This window comes from Desmodus rotundus, chromosome 9 (assembly GCF_022682495.2).
Source record: "Desmodus rotundus isolate HL8 chromosome 9, HLdesRot8A.1, whole genome shotgun sequence".
Taxonomy (NCBI): Eukaryota; Metazoa; Chordata; class Mammalia; order Chiroptera; family Phyllostomidae; genus Desmodus; species Desmodus rotundus.
Window position 1 is genome coordinate 58,102,229 of NC_071395.1, and position 19,275 is coordinate 58,121,503.

General features: G+C 44.7%; 1 protein-coding gene across 5 annotated transcripts in view; it reads left to right on the forward strand.

The window, feature by feature from the left end:
* The window catches only part of SNAP47 (synaptosome associated protein 47), a 58,049-nt gene that overhangs the window by 25,243 nt on the left and 13,531 nt on the right, over positions 1-19,275 (forward strand). For all 5 annotated transcript variants that reach the window (XM_053930704.2, XM_024560631.4, XM_071219245.1 and 2 more), the window contains 2 exons: positions 5,868-6,358; positions 13,990-14,114. In XM_053930704.2, coding sequence (XP_053786679.1) covers positions 5,868-6,358; positions 13,990-14,114 — 616 coding nt within the window. The remainder of the gene's footprint in view (positions 1-5,867; positions 6,359-13,989; positions 14,115-19,275) is intronic.

Below are 19,275 nucleotides of genomic sequence, written 5' to 3' on the forward strand. Positions count from 1 at the left end.
CTTAATTTCTTCAACTCTTCTGGAAATGTGACAGCAGCTTCTTTACTGGCAGACATAGTCTCTACAATAATTTTTTTAAAAGATTTTATTTCTTTTCAGAGAGGGGGAAGGGAGGGAGAAGGAGAGGAAGAGAAACATCAGTGAGTGAGAGAAACATCAGTTGGTTGCCTCTCACACTCCCCCAACCCAGGGACCTGGCCTGCAACCCAGACATGTGCCCTGACTAGGAATTGAACCAGTGACCTTTCAGTTCACAGGCCTTCTTCACTCAGTCCACTGAGCCACACCAGCCAGGGTCTACAGTAATTTTTATCATTTTAGTCCAAACCTATTCCTGAATCTGTGTAACCATCCCTTACTCACAGTAGTAAATGGCTTGAAGTCACTCATATAAGGGGATGCCTTGCTGAAGTCTTCATATGTAGGTTCCATGACCCAGTGCTTTCTGGTATAACACATAGTCTTCAGTCTTGTTTTCTATTCATGTCTTCCACCCACAAAGTTAATCTTTTCTATCTTAACTAAGTATTCATCACACACTGTGGTTGTAACTTTTGCAATTTGAAATGGAAGAGCAAAGTAGCACAAAGTTTTTCATTCTTCACAATCTTACAGATAAAAGATGTGTCCTTAACCGTAGTTCTTAGAAACCTCAGCATACAATTTCTTTTCCTATTAAGTCAAAATCATCCATCTTTTTACTTAAAGGAAGGACTTATGCCTTCTCTTTGGCATATCCAAATTGCCAGCATTACTGCTCCTGTGCTTTTGGGCCATTTTTGAGTAAAATAAGAGTGACTGGAATGCAAGCACTGCAGTACCATGCCAGTCAATCTGAAAATCGAGACGGTGGCTAAGTGGCTGGCAGGCAGGTAGCATGTACAGTGTGGGTATGCTGGATAAAGGGATGGCATCCCTGTATGAAGGTGGCTTGAGATTTCATGATACTACTCAGAACGGGGCACAATTTAAAACTTACGGATTTTTTATTTCTGGAATTTTTCATTTAATATTTTCTGATCACAGTTGACCATGGGTAACAAACTGCAAAAAGGAAACTGTGGATAAGGGGGGATTACTGTATTCTTTCCATTTATTTGTGTCCTCAATTTCTTTCTTCAATGTCTCAAGGTTTTCAGTGTACAAGTCTTTCACTTCCTTGTTTAAATTTATTCTTATGTATTTTATTCTTTTTGGTTCCATTGTAAATGGGGATTTTCTTAATTTTTTTCTGATAGCTTATTATTAGTGTGCAAAAGCAACTGGCTTTTATATTATTAATTTTGTATTTTGCAACTTTACTGAAATTGTTTATTCTAACAGTTTTTGGGTAAAGTCTTTACGGTTCTATATATAATATCATTTCAACTGCAAATAGAGACAATTTTACTTCTTCCTTTTCCAATGTAGATGTTCTTTATTTCTCCCCCCACCCCCACCTGAGGACATTTTGTCATTGCTTTTAGAGAGGAAGGGGGGGAGAAAGGGGGGAGAAGGAGAGGGAGAGAGAGAGAGAGACATCAATTGGTTGCTTCCTGCACATGCCCCAACCAGGGATTAAACCTGCAACCTTTCAGTTTACATGACGATGCTCCAACCAACTGAGCCACACTGGCCAGGGCTGGATGTTCTCTCTTTCTCTCTTTCTCTCCCTCTCTTTCCCTCCCTCCTTCCCTCCCTCCTTCCCTCCCTCCCTCCCTCCCTCCCTTCCTCCCTTCCTCCCTTCCTCCCTTCCTCCCTTCCTCCCTTCCTCCCTTCCTCCCTTCCTCCCTTCCATTTATTCTTAGAGACAGGGAAGGGAAAGAGAAAGACAGGGAAACATCAATGTGTGGTTGCCTCTTGTGTGCCCCCCACTGGGGACCTGGCCTGCAACCCAGGCATGTGCCCTGACTGGGAATTGAACCAACAACCCTTTGGTTTGCAGCCCATGCTCAATCCACTGAGCTACGCCAGCCAGGGCTCTTTATTTCTTTTTCTTGTCTGCTTGCTATGGCTGGCTAGGACTTCCAATACTATGTTGAATAAAAGTGGTTTCCTTGTATATCTCATATCTCATACCTGTCTTGTTCCTTTTTCCTTAGAGGAAAAGCTTTCAGCTTTTCACAGTTGCTTATGATGTTAGCTGTGGGTTTGTCGTGTATGGCCTTTATTATGGTGAAGTATGTTCCCTCCATGTCCACTTTGTTGGGAGTTTGTCATGAATGGATGTTGAATTTTGTCAAATGCTTTTCTGCATCTATTGAGATGATCATATGATTTTTATCCTTAATTTTGTTAATATGGTATATCACATGCTTGGTTTTGGGGTGTCATACTATCCTTGCGTGTTGGAATAAGTCTGACTTGGTCATGGCGTATGATCCTTTTAACATACTGTTGAATTTGGTTTGCTGATATTTTGCTGAAGTTTTTGCATCTTTGCTCTTCTGGAATATTTTATTGTACATTTCTTACCCTATGGTGTCCTTGTCTTGTTTTAGTATCAGGGTAATGCTGGCCTAAAAAATGTATTTGGGAGTGCTTCCTTTTCTTATATTTTGGTAAACTTTGATAATAATTGTTTTTAATTCTTCTTTAAATGTTTGGTAGAATATACCAGTAAAGCCATCTGTTCCTGAACTTTTTTTGTTGGGTTATTGTAACTTTTTAATTTGAGGATTTCCATTTGATTTTTTACGTATGTAATTTCTGTCTATGCATGGTCTCTATTTGATGAATCATCATCATTATGCTTTTCTTTAACCTTTTAAACCCGGTTTCCTTTGATTCTTTGAATATTTACAATACTTCTTTGAAGTCTTTATCTGTTAAATCCAATATCTGAATGCTTTCAAAAATGGATTCTATTGATTGTTTAGTTTAGTTTAGTTTTTTCCCCATGTATAGGTCACATTTAGGTTTCCTTGTATATCTTACTTTTTTGTTAGAAAACTTGGCATTTAAAAAAATATATATTGTGCAATTCTGGATTCTGATGTCCGTTCTCACCACAGTGTGGTGCTGTTGGTTTTTGGCAGTTGCCCAGACTGATTTGGCACAGTGTATCTCCACTGTGTGTGCAACATTTGTCATTTGCTCAGCCTTTTTATTTCTGTTTGCATTTGTTTTAATTTTTAAGCTTGGCTTGGCTCCAATGGGCTCTTCCTGCATCAGTGTAGCTGAGCGGTCAGCCGTCGATTAGCCAGAGGTTGTACTGAAACACCCTGTGCTGAGAAGACTCTGCCTCCAGTTTGTGTGGGACTTCAGGAATACTTTCAAAATTCATATGGTTTCAAAATCTGCCCCCACCTTTTTTTTTGAAACTTTGTTTCTGATCTTAGAGGGGAGACATTGACGTTTTAAACCTTAGGGATGCAGTTACTTGTAAGTTTTTTATAAGGTAGGTCTTTTCTCAGATTGAAGAAATTTCCTTCTGTTTCCAGCTTGCTGGAAGTTTTAACATGAGTGAATGTTGAGTTTTGTCTGATTCTTTTTCTACATCTTTTGTGACACTCATACAGTTTTCCTTCTGTTTTTCTACCAGTGAGATACATTGATTAATTTTCAAATGTTAAACCAACCTCAGTCTCCTGGGATCAATACCACTTAATCAGGATATAATATTTTCTATATACAGTCATGTCTCGGTACTTGTTGGCTTCAGAACTTATAAAACCCTGTTCTTGTTACATTTTGACGGGAAAAAAATATTTTCAGCGCTTGACTCTTGCTCAGGACGTGTCGCACTTGCTAGAACTTGTGTGAATCATGACACTGCCCCTCAAGAGAAAATGCTTTGTCATTCTGTACTTGTTGGATTCGGCACTCATGATGAGTTCCAGAACGACTTAACGATGAGTACTGAGGTACCAATGTATTGTTAGATTTGATTTACTAATATTTTCATAAGGAATTCTGCATCTGTGTTACTAAGGGATACTGCTGTGTTATTATTTTCTTATAGTGTCCTTACTGGGTTTTGGAATAGGAGTTAGTGAACTGAATGGTCAAAGCATTTACTCTTGGCTCTAATCTTTGAAAGAGTTGGTGTACAATTGTTATTTTTTTATATGTTTACAGAATTTATCAGTGAAGCCACCTAAGCCATAGTTTTTTTCCCTCTATTGCCAGCTCTTTTTATTTTATTTTTTAAAGATTTTATTTATTTATTTTTAGAGAAAGGGAAAGGGAGGGAGAAAGAGAGGGAGAGAAACATCAAAGTGTGGTTACCTCTCACATGCCCCCTACTGGGGACCTGGCTTGCAACCCAGGCATGTGCCCTGACTGGGAATTGAACGGGCAACCCTTTGGTTCCCAGGCGGGCACTCAGTCCACTGAGCCACACCAGCCAGGGCAAGAAACATAGACTGAAGAACCGACTTGTGGTTTTTTAATATTTTTTATTTTTTGTTTTCAACTTTATTGATTTCCACTTTTCCTTTTTTCTACTTTGGGTTTAATTTATAACTTTTTAAGATAGAAACTTAGATCACTGATTTTTAACCTTTCCAAAAAGTTTTCAGATACATGCATTGAGAGCAATAAATTTCCCTCTCATGACTGCTCTATTTGTATTCCATCATTTTTTGTGTATTATGTATTCAGTTTCATTCATTTCATGTATTTTGATATCCTTTATTTAGAATTGTTTAATTTCCAAATACTTGAGAATTTTCTAGTTAGCTTTGTTACTGACTTCTAGTTTCATTTCTTTGGGGACAAAGAATATACTCTGTATGATTTCAGTACTTGAAATTTATTGAGGCTTGTTATATTCTTTTTTTTTTTAGTGTTCTGAATACACTCGAAAAGAATGCATTCAACAGTTGGATGCTGTTTGTATAAATACCAATCAGGTTGAGTTGGTTAAGTAGTGTTGCTCAAAGTTTCTGTATTCTTTCTCATTATTTTTATCTTCTTGCTGTATCAACCATAGAGAGAAATTTGTTGAAATGTACAGCTGTGATCGTCTGTTTCTCCTTTTTTAGTTATATCCATTTCTGCTTAGCGAATTTTGAGGTTCTGTTGTTAGATACATACCTAGTTAGTGTTGTTAAGTCTCTCTGATGTGCTGACCCTCTTGTTGTTATGCACGGTCCTCTTTATTCCTGGTAACACTTGTCTTAAAGTTTACTTTTGGCATGATATGTCATCTTTCCAATCCCTTTGCTTTTGATGTGTCTGTGTCCTTATACTTCTCAGTGTCTCTTGTAATCAAGATATAGCTGAGTCTTGTTTCTTTACTCAGGCTGACAATCTGCTTTTTAATTAGAAAATTTAGTCCATTTTTATTTAGTATGATTACTAATATGGTTGTGTTTAATTCCATCATCTTACTGATTTATTTTCTGTTTATTTTGTTTGACCCTTTTTCCTTTGTTTTTCCAGCCCTGCTTCTACTTTTTTCCTCTTTTATTGACTTTTAGATATATCTGATGGTGTTATTAGTGGTTACTTTAGAGCCGTGCCATTCAGTTTCTTATCACATCAGTCACATTTCAGGTGTCCAGCAGCCACATGTGCCATATTGGACAGTACAGATCACTGCCAAAAGTTATATTTGTTCTCTAGAGATTAAGATCAGGATTTATTTTGAGTCAGAATCACCCAGAGTCAAGAGTGACTTTCTAGTCAGAAGATGCGTATTTCTGTTGTGAGTCCCCTACATCCTAGCTTTGTATCTGTGGGCAGATGTCCTACTGCTTTTAGCCTTAGGTGTCTTTTCCTAAACCATGGGATAATCCTTCCTTCTCTTTCTGCTTCATGGAGTACTTGTGCAAGAGAAAACTGTAAAATAGTAAAGTGCTTTATAATATAAAGGCCCACATTTAAAAAAGGGTATTACAATTTGATTGACCCAGTTTTTTGTGTTTTGTTTGATCTTTCAGGTTGCTGACAGAACTGGAATCTCCTTCTTGGTGGCCCTTTAGCTTCAAGTTTTGGAAGATGTCATCTGACACAGAGTTCAGGGAAGGCTCCTCAGTGGCTAGTTCCAAAGCTCTTGGAAAGGAAGGGATAGTGATCAGAATTCCTGCTGTTATTTCCCAAAGAACAGAATCTCATGTTAAACCAGGAAGGCTCACCATCCTTGTTTCCGGGTTAGAAATCCATGACTCAAATTCTTTGCTTATACACAGATTTGAGAGAGAAGATGTAGATGACATTAAGGTTCACACACGTTATGAAGTTAGCATCCGCCAGAGGTTCATCGGGAAGCCAGACATAGCTTTTCGTTTGATATCTGCCAGGATGCCAGAGGCGATCCCCATTTTGGAAATGCAGTTCAGCAAGAAGATCGAGTTTTTAGAAGATGCCGTGATACTCAGAAGCCCTGGAACCTCTTCCCCAGCAGAGAAGGGCCACTCAGTCTGGCAGGCAGGTGAGTGAGCATGAGCATTGCCCGTGCCCAGACCTCTGGCATCCCAGACATACCCAGCCTCCCTGGTGCTCCCTTAATCTGGTGCTTCCCTGGGAGCAGCTGCTGGTTCCAGCCCCTTAGCAACTGCCCACTTGTTTGCAAATCAAAATAACTTCAGACCATTTTCCTTAGTACTTGCCAACTGTGAATCTCAAGTCATTTCATTTTCCAAATAGGTCTGAAAGGGTTTGGGTGACCCTTTCAGAACAAAGGGAAAGTCTGAGTTAGGAGTTTTCATTCTCTTCCATCTGGGTTGAGAACCAGCACTTCAGGATCTTAACTGGAACCAGCCCTACCTACTCTGTTTTGTCTCCATTCCCCCCACCCTGACTCAGCCTCACTCCTCTTTGCCTTCAGATTTGATTGAGGTCTTTCCAGACCACGTTCCAGGTGTGCCTTTAGGTGGGGAATCTTTGTAAACTGCAGTGTCGTGTGTGTGGTTTTAAGTGGCATCCGTGAGGAACTCAGAAAGCCTGGCTTCCCCTGGCAGTGAGCTTGCGGTGTCCTCTTGCAGGTCTGTAGGATGTGGAGGGTGTAGCCAGCGTGGCCAGTGGTGGCCAGTGGGGTCCAGTGGGAGGCAAGACATGCAGATATGCCACATGTCCACACATCTCGAGGTTCTTGGGTTCCAGCCTCCTCCCTAGCATAGGATAATTTGATGTTGTCCGACTTCTCAGTTTTGCCATTCTGCCAGGTGTTCTGTGCCATCTTGATGGTGTTTTTATTTCAATTTCTTTAATTGATTGAGAAATAGAGCATCAGGTGCTTATTTGCTTTTTAGCCCCACAGGTTTTTGCTCTGTGGATTGACTGTTTGGGTTTTCTGCGGTTTTTTTCACATTTGTTTTTTGTCTGATTTGCAGGAGTTCCTTACCTGTTCTAGATACTCATCCTGTATTGACCTGAGAGGCCAGTGCTCTCCCAGACCATCAGCCTCCATTGCAGAAATCTGTACTTTTTCCATGGTCAAGCCCACCATTTTCCCCTTTAACTTTGTTTTTGAGCCCTGTTTAAGAAATCCCAAAGTCATAAAATATTCTAATATTTTTTTAAAATATATTTATTGATTATGCTCTTACAGTTGTCCCATTCCCCCCCCCACTCCACTCCATCCTGCCCGCCCCCTCCCTCCCACATTCCCCCCCTATAGTTTATGTCCATGGGTCATACTTATAAGTTCTTTGGCTTCTACATTTCCTACACTATTCTTACCCTCCCCCTGTCTATTTTCCACCTATCATCTATGCTACTTATTCTCTGTACCTTCCCCCCACTCTCCCCCTCCCACTCCCCTATTGACAACCCTCCATGTGATCTCCATCTCTATGGTTCTGTTCCTGTTCTAGTTGTTTGCCTAGTTTGCTCTTGTTTTTGTTTTAGGTGTGGTCATTAATAACTGTGAGTTTGCTATCATTTTTACTGTTCATATTTTTGATATTCTTTTTCTTAGGTAAGTCCCTTTAACATTTCCAATAATAAGGGCTTGGTGATGATGAACTCCTTGAACTTGACCTTGTCTGAGAAGCACTCTGTCTTCCATTCCATTCTAAATGATAGCTTTGCTGGATAGAGTAATCTTGGATGTAGGTCCTTGCCTTTCATGACTTTGAATACTTCTTGCCAGCCCCTTCTTGCCTGTAAGGTCTCTTTGGAGAAATCAGCTGACAGTCTTGTGGGAACTCCTTTGTAGGTAACTGTGTCCTTTTCTCTTGCTGCTTCTAAGATTCTCTCCTTCTGTTTCACCTTGGGTAGTGTAATGATGATGTGCCTTGGTGTGTTCCTGCTTGGGTCCAGCTTCTTTGGGACTCTCTGAGCTTCCTGGACTTCCTGGAAGTGCATTTCCTTTGCCAGACTGGGGAAATTCTCCTTCATTATTTGTTCAAATAAGTTTTCAATTTTTTGTTCTTCCTCTTCTCCTTCTGGCACCCCTGTAATTCGGATGTTGGAACGTTTCGAGATGTCCTGGAGGTTCCTAAGCCTCTCCTCATTTTTCCAAGTTCTTGTTTCTTCATTCTTTTCTGGTGGGATGTTTCTTTCTTCCTTCTGGTCCACTCTGTTGATTTGAGTCCCAGTTTCCTTCGCATCACTATTGGTTCCCTGTACATTCTCCTTTGTTTCTCTTAGCATAGGCTTCATTTTTTCATCTAGTTTTCGAACAGATTCAACCAATTCTGTGAGCATCTTGATAACCAGTGTTTTGAACTGTGCATCCGATAGGTTGACTATCTCTTCGTCGCTTAGTTGTATTTTTTCTGGAGCTTTGAAGTGTTCTGTCATTTGGGCCTTTTTTTTTTTTTTTTTTTTTTGGTCTTGGCGCGGTTGCTAGTTTAAGGGGCGGAGCCTTAGGTGTTCACCAGGGTGGGGTAACGCTGGTGGCTGCGCTGTGACACTGTACGTGGGGGAGGGGCGGAGAGGGAGCAATGGCGCCCGCTTCACTCTCCTCCGGATTTCAATCCTCCACTCCGCTACCCACAATCAAACTGGGCCCCTCTGGTGCTGGTTCCCGAGTGGGTGGGCTTGTGCACACTCCTGGCCCCTGTGGGTCTCTCCAACGACCCCTCCCATGAGGCTGGGAGTCTCTCCTGCTGCTGCCCCAACCCCCACGGGCATTTTCAATCAGAGGTTTGAGGCTTTATTTCCCCCGTGCTGGAGCCCTTGGTTGCGCAGTCTGCTTTGCTCCCCTACGTTTGTCCGGTTTATCTGTGTGCGAATGTGGCGCTGCGGGGTACTACCCGCCACTCTTCCTGCCCCACACTCTGCCACTCTGAGCCCGGCCCTCTCAGTTTATCTGTGCGTGAATGTGGGGCCGCAGGGTCTGCTAGTGGTCAGACTGCCTGCCCCGTTCGTCCCACACTCCGCCAGTCTTGGTCCCGCCATGGCGCCATGGCCACGTGAGTCCTCTCCACCCCGGTGCCCATCTCCACCCCCGCCCCTCCTACCGGTCTGGATGAATGTTTATTTTTTATTTCCTTGCTGTCGGTCTTCCTTGCCGTTCGATTTTCTGTGAGTTCTGGTTGTGCGAGGAGGCGCAGTGTGTCTACCTACGCCGCCATCTTGGTTCTCCAAATATTCTAATATTTTATAATACTAAAATTATAGGTAATATTACTTCAATATCTAATGTGATTTTTTTGACAAGTAATAATCTTTCCTTATTAGCTTTGACTCCTGGATGTCTGTTAAAGTAAAAGATGTTTGTTACTCTTTTGGTTCCTTTTCTTTTTTTGTCTGAAGTGATTGATTTTAATTATAATATGTAACTATTCTCTTAACATATGAATATGTTTATATTATTCTAGATGGCTTCAAGTTTCAATAAGAAATATACTTGATAACAGATTTAGTCTCGTAAGATCCAGAATGTTAGAATGTTAATGTACAAACTAAATTAAAAACTTACTTTCTTGGCATTTCTGGTTTTTCTTTGGCCCTTCACTTAAGGCAAGACTCAGAAGCTGGTCCATAAAAGGATCAGGAAGGCCTTGACCTTGTATATGACCTTGCCTGAAGACCCTGAGCAGAGGGCCCTTCAGGCAAGGCCATGTACAAACCCAGCTGGCCAGCTGATCTAATGCCCCAGTTGTGACTGAGTCACCCCACTGCATTTTCCCCTAGGAGGGGCCTCAGCAGGGGGGCAAGGTCCTGGCCCGAGGGACCACATACAGAGTGCCATCAGCTACTAGTTCCACCAGCACTGATGGAGAACCCTTTAGTGCCAAGCACCCACTGTCTTGGGGGGAAAAAAAAAACAAAATAAACCCACGACCCTCCTTCTCACAGAGTTCCCGCATGTTTGTGAGTTAGTTAGGCATGATGGTTTCCAAAAGAACATGGCATGGAACACAGTGACTGAGGTGGCAGATGCGAGCACGCCACATGTGGCACAAGGTCACGCTGCATGAAATGGCTGGGTTTGCTGTCGGGCACCATGGAAGTGTGGATGGCAGGCTCTGACCCTGGTGCCCAGGTGGCAGACAGGCTGGGGAGGAGCAGGACGTGAGTGCTGGGCCTTTGCGTTCACAGGCAGATGAGGAAGAGAGGTGAGTGTGAGTTCCCAGGGCCTGCATCAGGAAGGGCCAGCAAAGGCTGCTGACCCTGGCTAGACATCCTCCTCCTCTGGGAAGCTACAGATCTGCTTTGAAGGCCTTTCAACTGACTGCACCAGGTCCACCACATTGTCTAGGACATCTCCCTCACCTCAAGTCAGCAGTGCTAGGCCTTCTCCATCCACGCTACATATACCTTGCCAACAACACGGGGATTAAAGTTGGGCTGAAGCACTGTGGCCTGGCCTATCTCAGTGGTGGATCAATGTTTGTGGAATGAGCTAACTAGCCTCTGGATGGGGTCCCTGTAGGGATCTGCATGTGCACGGGTGGGATGGGCCATCCTCCCTTAGTGAGGCCACTCTGCCTCATGGTGTCGATGCACCAACAGCTGTAGGTTTGGAGAGGCTCTGGTGACAAGGAGTGATGCATTTGGAAGAAGCCAGCATGCTGAATCCGGTAAGCAAGACAGTATCTGACTGGCAGGCAACTTCTCAGTGTCCTCTCCAGACCCTAGCAAGGGGAGCCAGCGTCTCACTGTGGCATCTGCATTATGTCTGCCATCACCTCTGCCTTACTGGTCCATGTTGGAGACTGTGACAGTGGAGGGTGGACATGGTGACTGACAGCTCAGAGATGTCTTCCTCTCCTGGATGAGGTGTTTGGGTGAAATACGTGGCCAGAAGGTGGCAGTCTAGTAACAGGTGATCCACGTTTGCCTTGGGTGGGTACCTAGAAGAACCTTCTAGAGAGACCTCAATATAGTAATATTGAGAGGTCAGGTGAGGGCTGGGCACGATACAGGTGGGAGCTTTTCACCTTAAGGAAGAGCTGTTGCAAATTGCTGTTTTTCTGCATACCAAATTTAAATAATCTTCGAAGTTTTAAATAGTGTCAGACTAGCAGAAAAAGTTGCAAGGATGGTTTACAGTTCTCACGTGTCCCCTATTGTTGTCACCTGACATTAGTGTCATTCATTATCATAACCAGTGTTATTCTCATAAATCTATATGTTAATCCAGATTGTCTCACAGTTTACTCTTCCAGGATCCCACGTGACACTTCGGCATTGAGTCTCCTTGGACCCTTCCTGACAGTGTCAGTGGCTCAGCTGCCGTTGCTTTGGTGGCCTAGATGGTTTTCAGGAGCAGTAGTGTGCTCCCAAGTTGTCTCACGGTGCTGGGGTGGCGGGTCTGGGAGGAGGCCCACTGACCCATCTCCATTGGAGCAGGATTCACGCCTAGCACTGTCAAGGGTTTTGCCACTGATTTTTTGTCTTTGGTGTTTACTCACCTTCTAAGAGAGTCCTCCCCTGACCACCTGATTTAAGACATCTTGGTTACCCGCTCACCCACCCTGCGGAAATCTTGCCTCACATTTGTCCTCTGGTGCTGCCTACACACCCCAACCAGGTCTTCTTGATGTCTCCGCCTTCCAGGAAAGTGAACCATCTGTAAGTTCCCTTGTAGCTTGAACAATGTATTTTGGTTAACAGAGATAATTAATGACTTTAGAGACAAAAACCATCTAATACTGAGCCAAATTAATTTTTCTCAGAAGATATTTCAAAGCATTGAGGTAGCTGAGTCAGCCACTCCAGCGTCAACACTGAGCACTGGGGGTGGCCAAAGCCTTCGGCTTGGTGGAGTCCCACTGAACCCATAGCTTGTCCTGAAAAACATCCCTGCCTTAGTATATTCCAGGAAGAAACATCCTCCATTTTGGCTTTCTGGCTGATACCCTTTGGTTAAATGTTCAAAAAGAGTAAAGCCTCTCTCAGTAGTGCAGCTGCAGGTGTGGAATCGGGAGCCAGAGCACACAGCCTTGTGCAGTGTGCGTGGGTGGGACCTGTGCTCACAGGAGCTAGTCAGGAGATCCTGGCAGGGGAAGAGGCTGAAAAAGTAAGCAGCAGGTGTAGTTTCAAGCAAGTTCATTAAAAGGTGTGCAAAAATAATGATACCCAGATCGCTGCTGGTGGAAAGGCCTGGATTGCACGACGTGCTGCCATTCTTAGCACTGGGGGACAGCCCTCTGCCAGAGGCGCAGCTGGGCAGAGTGGTGGGGAGGGCCAGCCTGCTGAGTGAGGTGCTCCTCACCCCTTGGACTGAGAACTGCTGTTCTCATAGGCCAGTGACGTGCACTTTGCCATTGTGTCATCACTGTTAACACTTTTTAACATCACACGTCAGGTGGCCTCTCCTTTAAGGTAGTAACAAGTAGGAGGACACTGCCTCTGTTGTGCCATGCTAGCTTTCACCTGGCCCTGAAGGTGCTGTGCTGTGGGTGCACTTTAGAAAAGTGACCTCACAGTGAGCAGCACTTCAGACCACGCTGGACCAATGGCACTATGCTCCTGAGCAGCCCTGGGGTGCTGGAGCAGGTGGGGCCTCAGCAAGTCTAGAACACAAGCTATGGCACTAGAGGGGTTTCAGCTAGCGATTTCTGAAGAATGGACTAGAACCGCAGACATTTTAATGCATGCTTTGCAGTAATGTTTTGTCTTGTGATATATTTTCAGACCTGGAGATGCGGTGTGGGTGTGGCAGCTCTGTGCAAGTGCCCTTGTCCCTGTACAGGGAGGGCTGGGGTGTGTGCGGGTGCCCTTGTCCCTGCACAGAGAGGGCTGGGGTGTGTGCGGGTGCCCTTGTCCCTGCACAGAGAGGGCCAGGGCCCTGCCTCCAGCAGACTTGCCTCTCTCTTGCTTCCTGAGCCAACTCCACTTCGCATAACCCTTTTGCCCCTGGGATCCTGAGAAACTTCCTTCCTGTCCTCATTCCAGCCTACATTTGTCTTAGACGAGGCCAGGTACTCTCAGGGAGTGTTATTTGTAAGAATTATTTTAAGAAATGGGAGTATGGGGGGTGTTTGTGTGTATGTTGGGGCTGGCTGACCTCCTGTGAGGAGGGGCTGGCACAATCAGTGTGTCCTAAAGGCCACCAGCTGGGTTCCAGCCCTTCAGGTCCAGTGAGAGCCTTACCCCAACAGATTCGCTTCTCCTGTCCTTTCCTTAGCAGCTGCTCCAGGCCACTCTGACAAAGGGTGGCTCTGCTTGCCACCACTGTGGTCACCTGTTGCCCTCCTCTGCCTCACATTCCTCATTCCCTGGAGCAGAGAAGGCTGCTCAGAGAAGCTGGCGCTGGGTCTTAGATCAGGGCACCTTCTGCTGCCTGCTGTCCTCCCCAGCGTCCTGATTAGTAGTCACACTCCATCCCTGCAGTGGTCTGTGCAGAGGGGCTGGCAGCAGGCTCCAGTTGATTTCTTGTCTGGGCCTGATATGCCGGTGTGAGGGTGGAGTCAGTTCTTTAAATAAAGGACAGGTGGCACACTGTGGGAGGGGCTGTGAGCCACCTGATTAGCACTCTGACCAGGCTGCCCTTCTGCTCCTTGGGGATGTTATCCAGGCAAGCTTGGAGACTGCAGGTAGAAAGAAGCTGGTGAGGACACTTTGTTGGCCCAGAGAGCTGGGACTTAGCTTGGTCAAGTCAGGAGTGCTTTTGCATTATGTGCAAATTATGGAAGGTGTAGCTGCTGTTTGCCTTCATTGCAGTGTCTGGGCTGATGGACTGTGTCAGGCCACAAGAGCCCTCCTCTGGGAGCCAAGAAGGCCAGCCGCTGCAGCTGCAGACGAGAGAGCTGCTCATTTCTGAGGAAGACACCCAGGAACTGAGACAGGTAATTTGCGTTTGGGGGTTTCACCCTCCCTTTCAGGTGACTCCCTTCTCTTTCCTGCCTGGAAACAACTTTTCCAGGGTTGTGCTTGCTTCCCATCCACAAGAGCAGCTGGGGTACCTCCCGGTGTGCTCTTCACCCTGCAGCAGGAGAAGGGAGAGAAAGGCTGTACCCATCCTGAGTCCTTGTGCTCTGTGCATGCAGACACACACAGCCATGTACATCTATGTGTGTGTGCACTAATGTACATGCATGTGGGCTGTGTGGGCAGTGATTCTGTATATATGTGAGTGCTGTGTGTGTACTGTATGTGTGCTGATTCTGTACATGTGTGTGTTATGTGTATGAATTGGTGCACTTGTGTACATGTATGTTGTGAGTCTGTATACATTTGTGTGTGTGTGCTGGATCTATACATGTAGTGCATATATACATGTGTGCGTGCAAATGCATGTTGCCGAGCCAGTGCATGTGTGTGTGTGTCTGCTGTGAGCCTGTAGTGTGTGCATACATGTGTGTTGTGTGTGGTATGAGGTCATGTGCTATGTGTACACATGCTGTATGTGCATCCAGTTGAGGGCATTTACTCTGTCACTGCTCTCCGAAACTACTCGACCGGATTCTGAGGAGACTTGCCACTTTGTGTCTAGGAAGTTGAAATCTAAATAATATTTGATAGAAATACTTTTACTTTGTCTTCCTATGTTTTTGTTGGATAATACAATGGCTTTTTCCCCTTTTTAATAATTTTGAAGCAAATAAATAGACATTTTTTATTGTAAATATTTCAGTGTGCCTATTTAAAAGATAAGAACTGTTTTTAAAAACCAACATCACACCATACTCACTTTAAAACAATAAAAAGTAATGCCCTGTTGTCACCCAACAGGAAGCCAGTGCTCCAGTGGGCCATTGCCCTCCTGGGAAGTGTGCTGTGCACTTGAACTCGGAGCATGAGGCCGGGCACTGTGTCCAGGGAGGTGCCTTAGTGTACAGCTTCTCTCTGCTGGCTTTCCTTTCTCTTTAGGAGTTTATTTGTTGAGTGAGGTTTTGCACTTGCATCTTCCCAGCTTGGTGTCCCCAGGGTGGGGAGTATGCTGTCTGCCCCAGTGCCCTGAAGTCAGCTTACAGGTCTCAGGCCCTGTGAGGCCTGCTCTGCTTTGGACAGACCAGTGTGTCAGCCTCACACTGTGCCAGGGCACAGAAGACCGCGTGCCTAGGGCCTGTTTTCTGTGTGTCTGCCCAGGCACAGACTTCGGAGGCTTACCCCTTTCCTTTTGGGGAAAAAAGTATTCATCTTTGCTGTGGGGTAGTTTTTAAACTACCCCTATACATGATTTGTCACTTTTCCTCCTGGTCTTAGTTTTTGTAATGACACAGAAATGCTGCTTTTTAGCTGCAGCTACCAAGTGGGGCACGTTCCCCATCACTTCCAGAATGTGCAGCCCTCCTTGCTCTGGGGCTGAGAACCCCTGACCTGGGAAGGCTGCGGAGTCTGCCCTGAGAGGGGACCAGAGCATGGACTCAGGCTGTAGGGGTCTGGGACTCCCTCGCCCCCCAATGCCGCTGTACTGTGACTGAGAGGGCTCCTCTGGGCCGTAGGGTACCGCTGAGGCTGGGCACAGAGTGGCTTTAAGAAGGGAGGTGTGGGGGGCTCGCAGGTCAGTTCTGAAGGAGGCCAAACAGCCGAGAGTGCCCGTCCACTGAGAACCCTGCTGCAGCCGTGTGAGTGCTCCACGTGGCCTGTCCGCAGTCAACAATGTGTATGGGCTGGTAAGTCAGGCCTCATACCCCGGGGAGGAAGTGGGGACCCCAGCAGGGGGCGGGGCAGAGTGGGCTAGGGGGCGGGGCTTCCTCCTAGGGCTGGCCCCCTCCTGCCCACAAACTTGGCTTCCCGGGAGAGATGATCTGCTGGATGTCAATCACATGTTTCCTGGTAGAGGTGCGGTAGTGCCGGGTGGTGAAGCCCAAGTATACGAAGAAATGAATTAAATTTGGAGGGAGAAAAAGATGCAAGAGCACCCCCCAATTCAGCTTTTTTTTTTTTCCATTTGCGCTACAAATGCTCGTCGAGTCATTCTGTGAAGCGGGTCTTCCATGGCAGTTGGTATGGAGAGCGGGTGTGCCCGATTTCCGGGCAGGGTGGCAGGAGGGCCCCCCTGGGAGTTGGGGGCCCAGCCGCACGCAGGGACATGCTTGGCAGTGTGCTGGCAGTCTCCCTAACGTGGGGTGGGCCGGTGTCCCTGCCTCGGCACTGCGGCTCTTTTTTACAGTGTCTGCTGCTGCCGCATATTGGATGCAGCATTTGGAGATGACAAAACAAAACCACATCTAGCTTCCTCTTGAGGGCATCTCAGTTTCATGGGCATTTTCTTAATAACTTCTGAACCTCCACTCCTCTGTCTAGTCCTGCGCTTGGTTTTTCTTCACCCCCCTTCCTCTTTCACCAAAAGAGCTAGATGAGGAGCTGTCATGGGTCTGCTGTCTTGGCTGCTGCAGGCAGGTGCAGCAGCCCCCACCCTGGGGCTGTGCGGAGGGCACTGTGGGAGTCCCTGGGCCCTACACAGAGAGCTGCAGGGACCCTTCCTTCCTGATAAAGAGGATGCTCAGTATGGGCTTCAGGGAAGGTTTTAGGTCATAGATGTGAACTTTCTGTCTGATCATATTAGGGTTTTTGGTCTGCCTGCTGTGTCTCATAGCTTTTGAAACAATAAACACAAAAATTAAAAGAAAAACTGAGGTTATACATTCAGTTCAATTAAAAAGTCTATTCTCTGGAAAACGAAGACAATGGGTGGGCTGGTGTGAAGAGAAGCATTTAACTGCAGAGGCAGCCTTGCCAAGGAGGGGCAGGGGGTGGCACTGGTGGGAGGTGACCCCACTGCTTTCCTGGGGCCTTGGGCGCTGCCCCCCCCACCCCCGCCTGCTCAGAGGAGCATGTTCCACAGGCTCCTGTGCCAGCGACTCTCAGGGACTTTCCTGAAGTAACTCTAGGGCAGAGAAGGGTGCGTGGTTCCCTACTGGCTGTGAAACTATCTTAAGAAACTCATGTCATTTTGTCTTTTAAAGAAATGATAGAATACATTTCATCTCCAGTGACTGGTGTCCTGGCCATTTCCCCCTATTCTCTCTATTCTCTGTTCCTTGGTATTGAAACTTGTCCTTATTCATAGTCCCAGGAAAAAAGTCATTTCTTTTTTTCTTATTGAGTTTATGGGATGACTTTGGTTAACAAAATTATACAGGTTTCAGGTGCACATTTACACAACACATCATCTGTAATCTGTGTTATGTGCTCACCACCCCAAGTAAAGTCTCCTTCCATCACCATTTATCCCCCCTTTACCCTCTCCTGCTTCCTCCCACCCCCTCTCCCTGGCAATCATCACACTGTCATCTGTGTCCATGAGTTTTCTCTGTTTCCTTTTTTATCAATCCCTCCACACTCCCAGCCCCTCAACCTGCCCTCCTCGCCCCCAGCATTCAGCCTGCTCTCTATCTATGGGTCTGTCTCCATTTTGTTTTTATTCATTTTGTCCATTAGGTGAACAAAATCATATGGTACTTGTCTTTATATGACTTGTTTATTTCACTCAACATAATGCCCTCCAGGTCCATCCATGCTATCGCAAAGGGTTCCTTTTATTCTCCTGCATAGTATTCCACTGTGTAGACATACCACAGCTTCTTTATCCACTCTAATATAGACTGGTACTTGGGCTGCTTCCAAATCTTGGTGATTGTAAATAGGGTTACAGTAAACATAGGGGTGCCTATGTTCTTTTGAATCAGTGTTTTGGGTTTCTTCAGACACATTCCCAGAAGTGGTATCACTGAGTCATAAGGCAGTTCCAGTTTTAGTTTTTTGAGGTATCTCTTTAATGCTTTCCATAGTTGCTGCACCAGTCTGCATTCCCACCAGCAGTTCACCAGGGTTCCCTTTTCTCCATATTCTTGCCAGCACTTGTTTGTTGATTTATTGATGATAGACATTCTGACAGGTGTGAGGTGATATCTCATTGTGATTTTAACTTGCATCTCTCTGATATTTAGTGACATTGAGCATCTTTTCCTATGTTTTATCGGCCGTCTGTATGTCGCTTTTAGAGGAGTGTCTTTTCAGGTTCTCTGCCCGTTTTTTAATTGGATTGTTATTTGGTGTTGAGTTTTATAAGTTCTTTATAAATTTTTGATATTAACCCCTATCAGATGTATCATTGGAGAATATGTCCTCCCATTCAGTGGGTTGTTTTTTTATTAAACATTAGTAATGAACTATCAGAAAGGGAAACTAAGAAAACAGTTCCATTCACAATTGCTTCAAAAAGAATAAAATACCCAGAGTAAAATAAATAAAATTTAACCAAGGATGTAAAAGACCTGTACTCTGAAAATTATAAGACACTGAGGAAAGAAATTGAAGAAGATAGACATAAGTGGAGGCATATACTGTGTTCATGGACAGGAAGATTAACATTACAATGTCCATACTGCCCAAAGCAATCTGTATATTCAGTACAATCCCTATGAACATACCAATGACATATTCCACAAAACTAAAACAAATATTCCAAAAATGAATATGGAACCACAAAAGACCCCAAATAGGCTCAGCAATCTCAAGAAAGAACAAAGTTAGAGGAACTAACTACCTCGCATCAAATTATACTACAAAACTACACTACACTATCCTACAAAACTACACTACTACAAAACTACACTACACTACAAAACTACACTACACTACACTACAAAACTACACCATACTACAAAACTACACCACACTACAAAACTACACTATCCTACAAAACTACACTACACTACAGAACTACACTACACTACTACAAAACTACACTACACTACAAAACTACACTACTACAAAACTACACTACACTACACTACAAAACTACACTACACTACAAAACTACACTACACTACTACAAAACTACACTACACTACAAAACTACACTACTACAAAACTACACTACACTACAAAACTACACTATCCTACAAAACTACACTACACTACAAAACTACACTACTACAAAACTACACTACACTACAAAACTACACTACTACAAAACTACACTACACTACAAAACTACACTATCCTACAAAACTACACTACTACAAAACTACACTACTACAAAACTACACTACACTA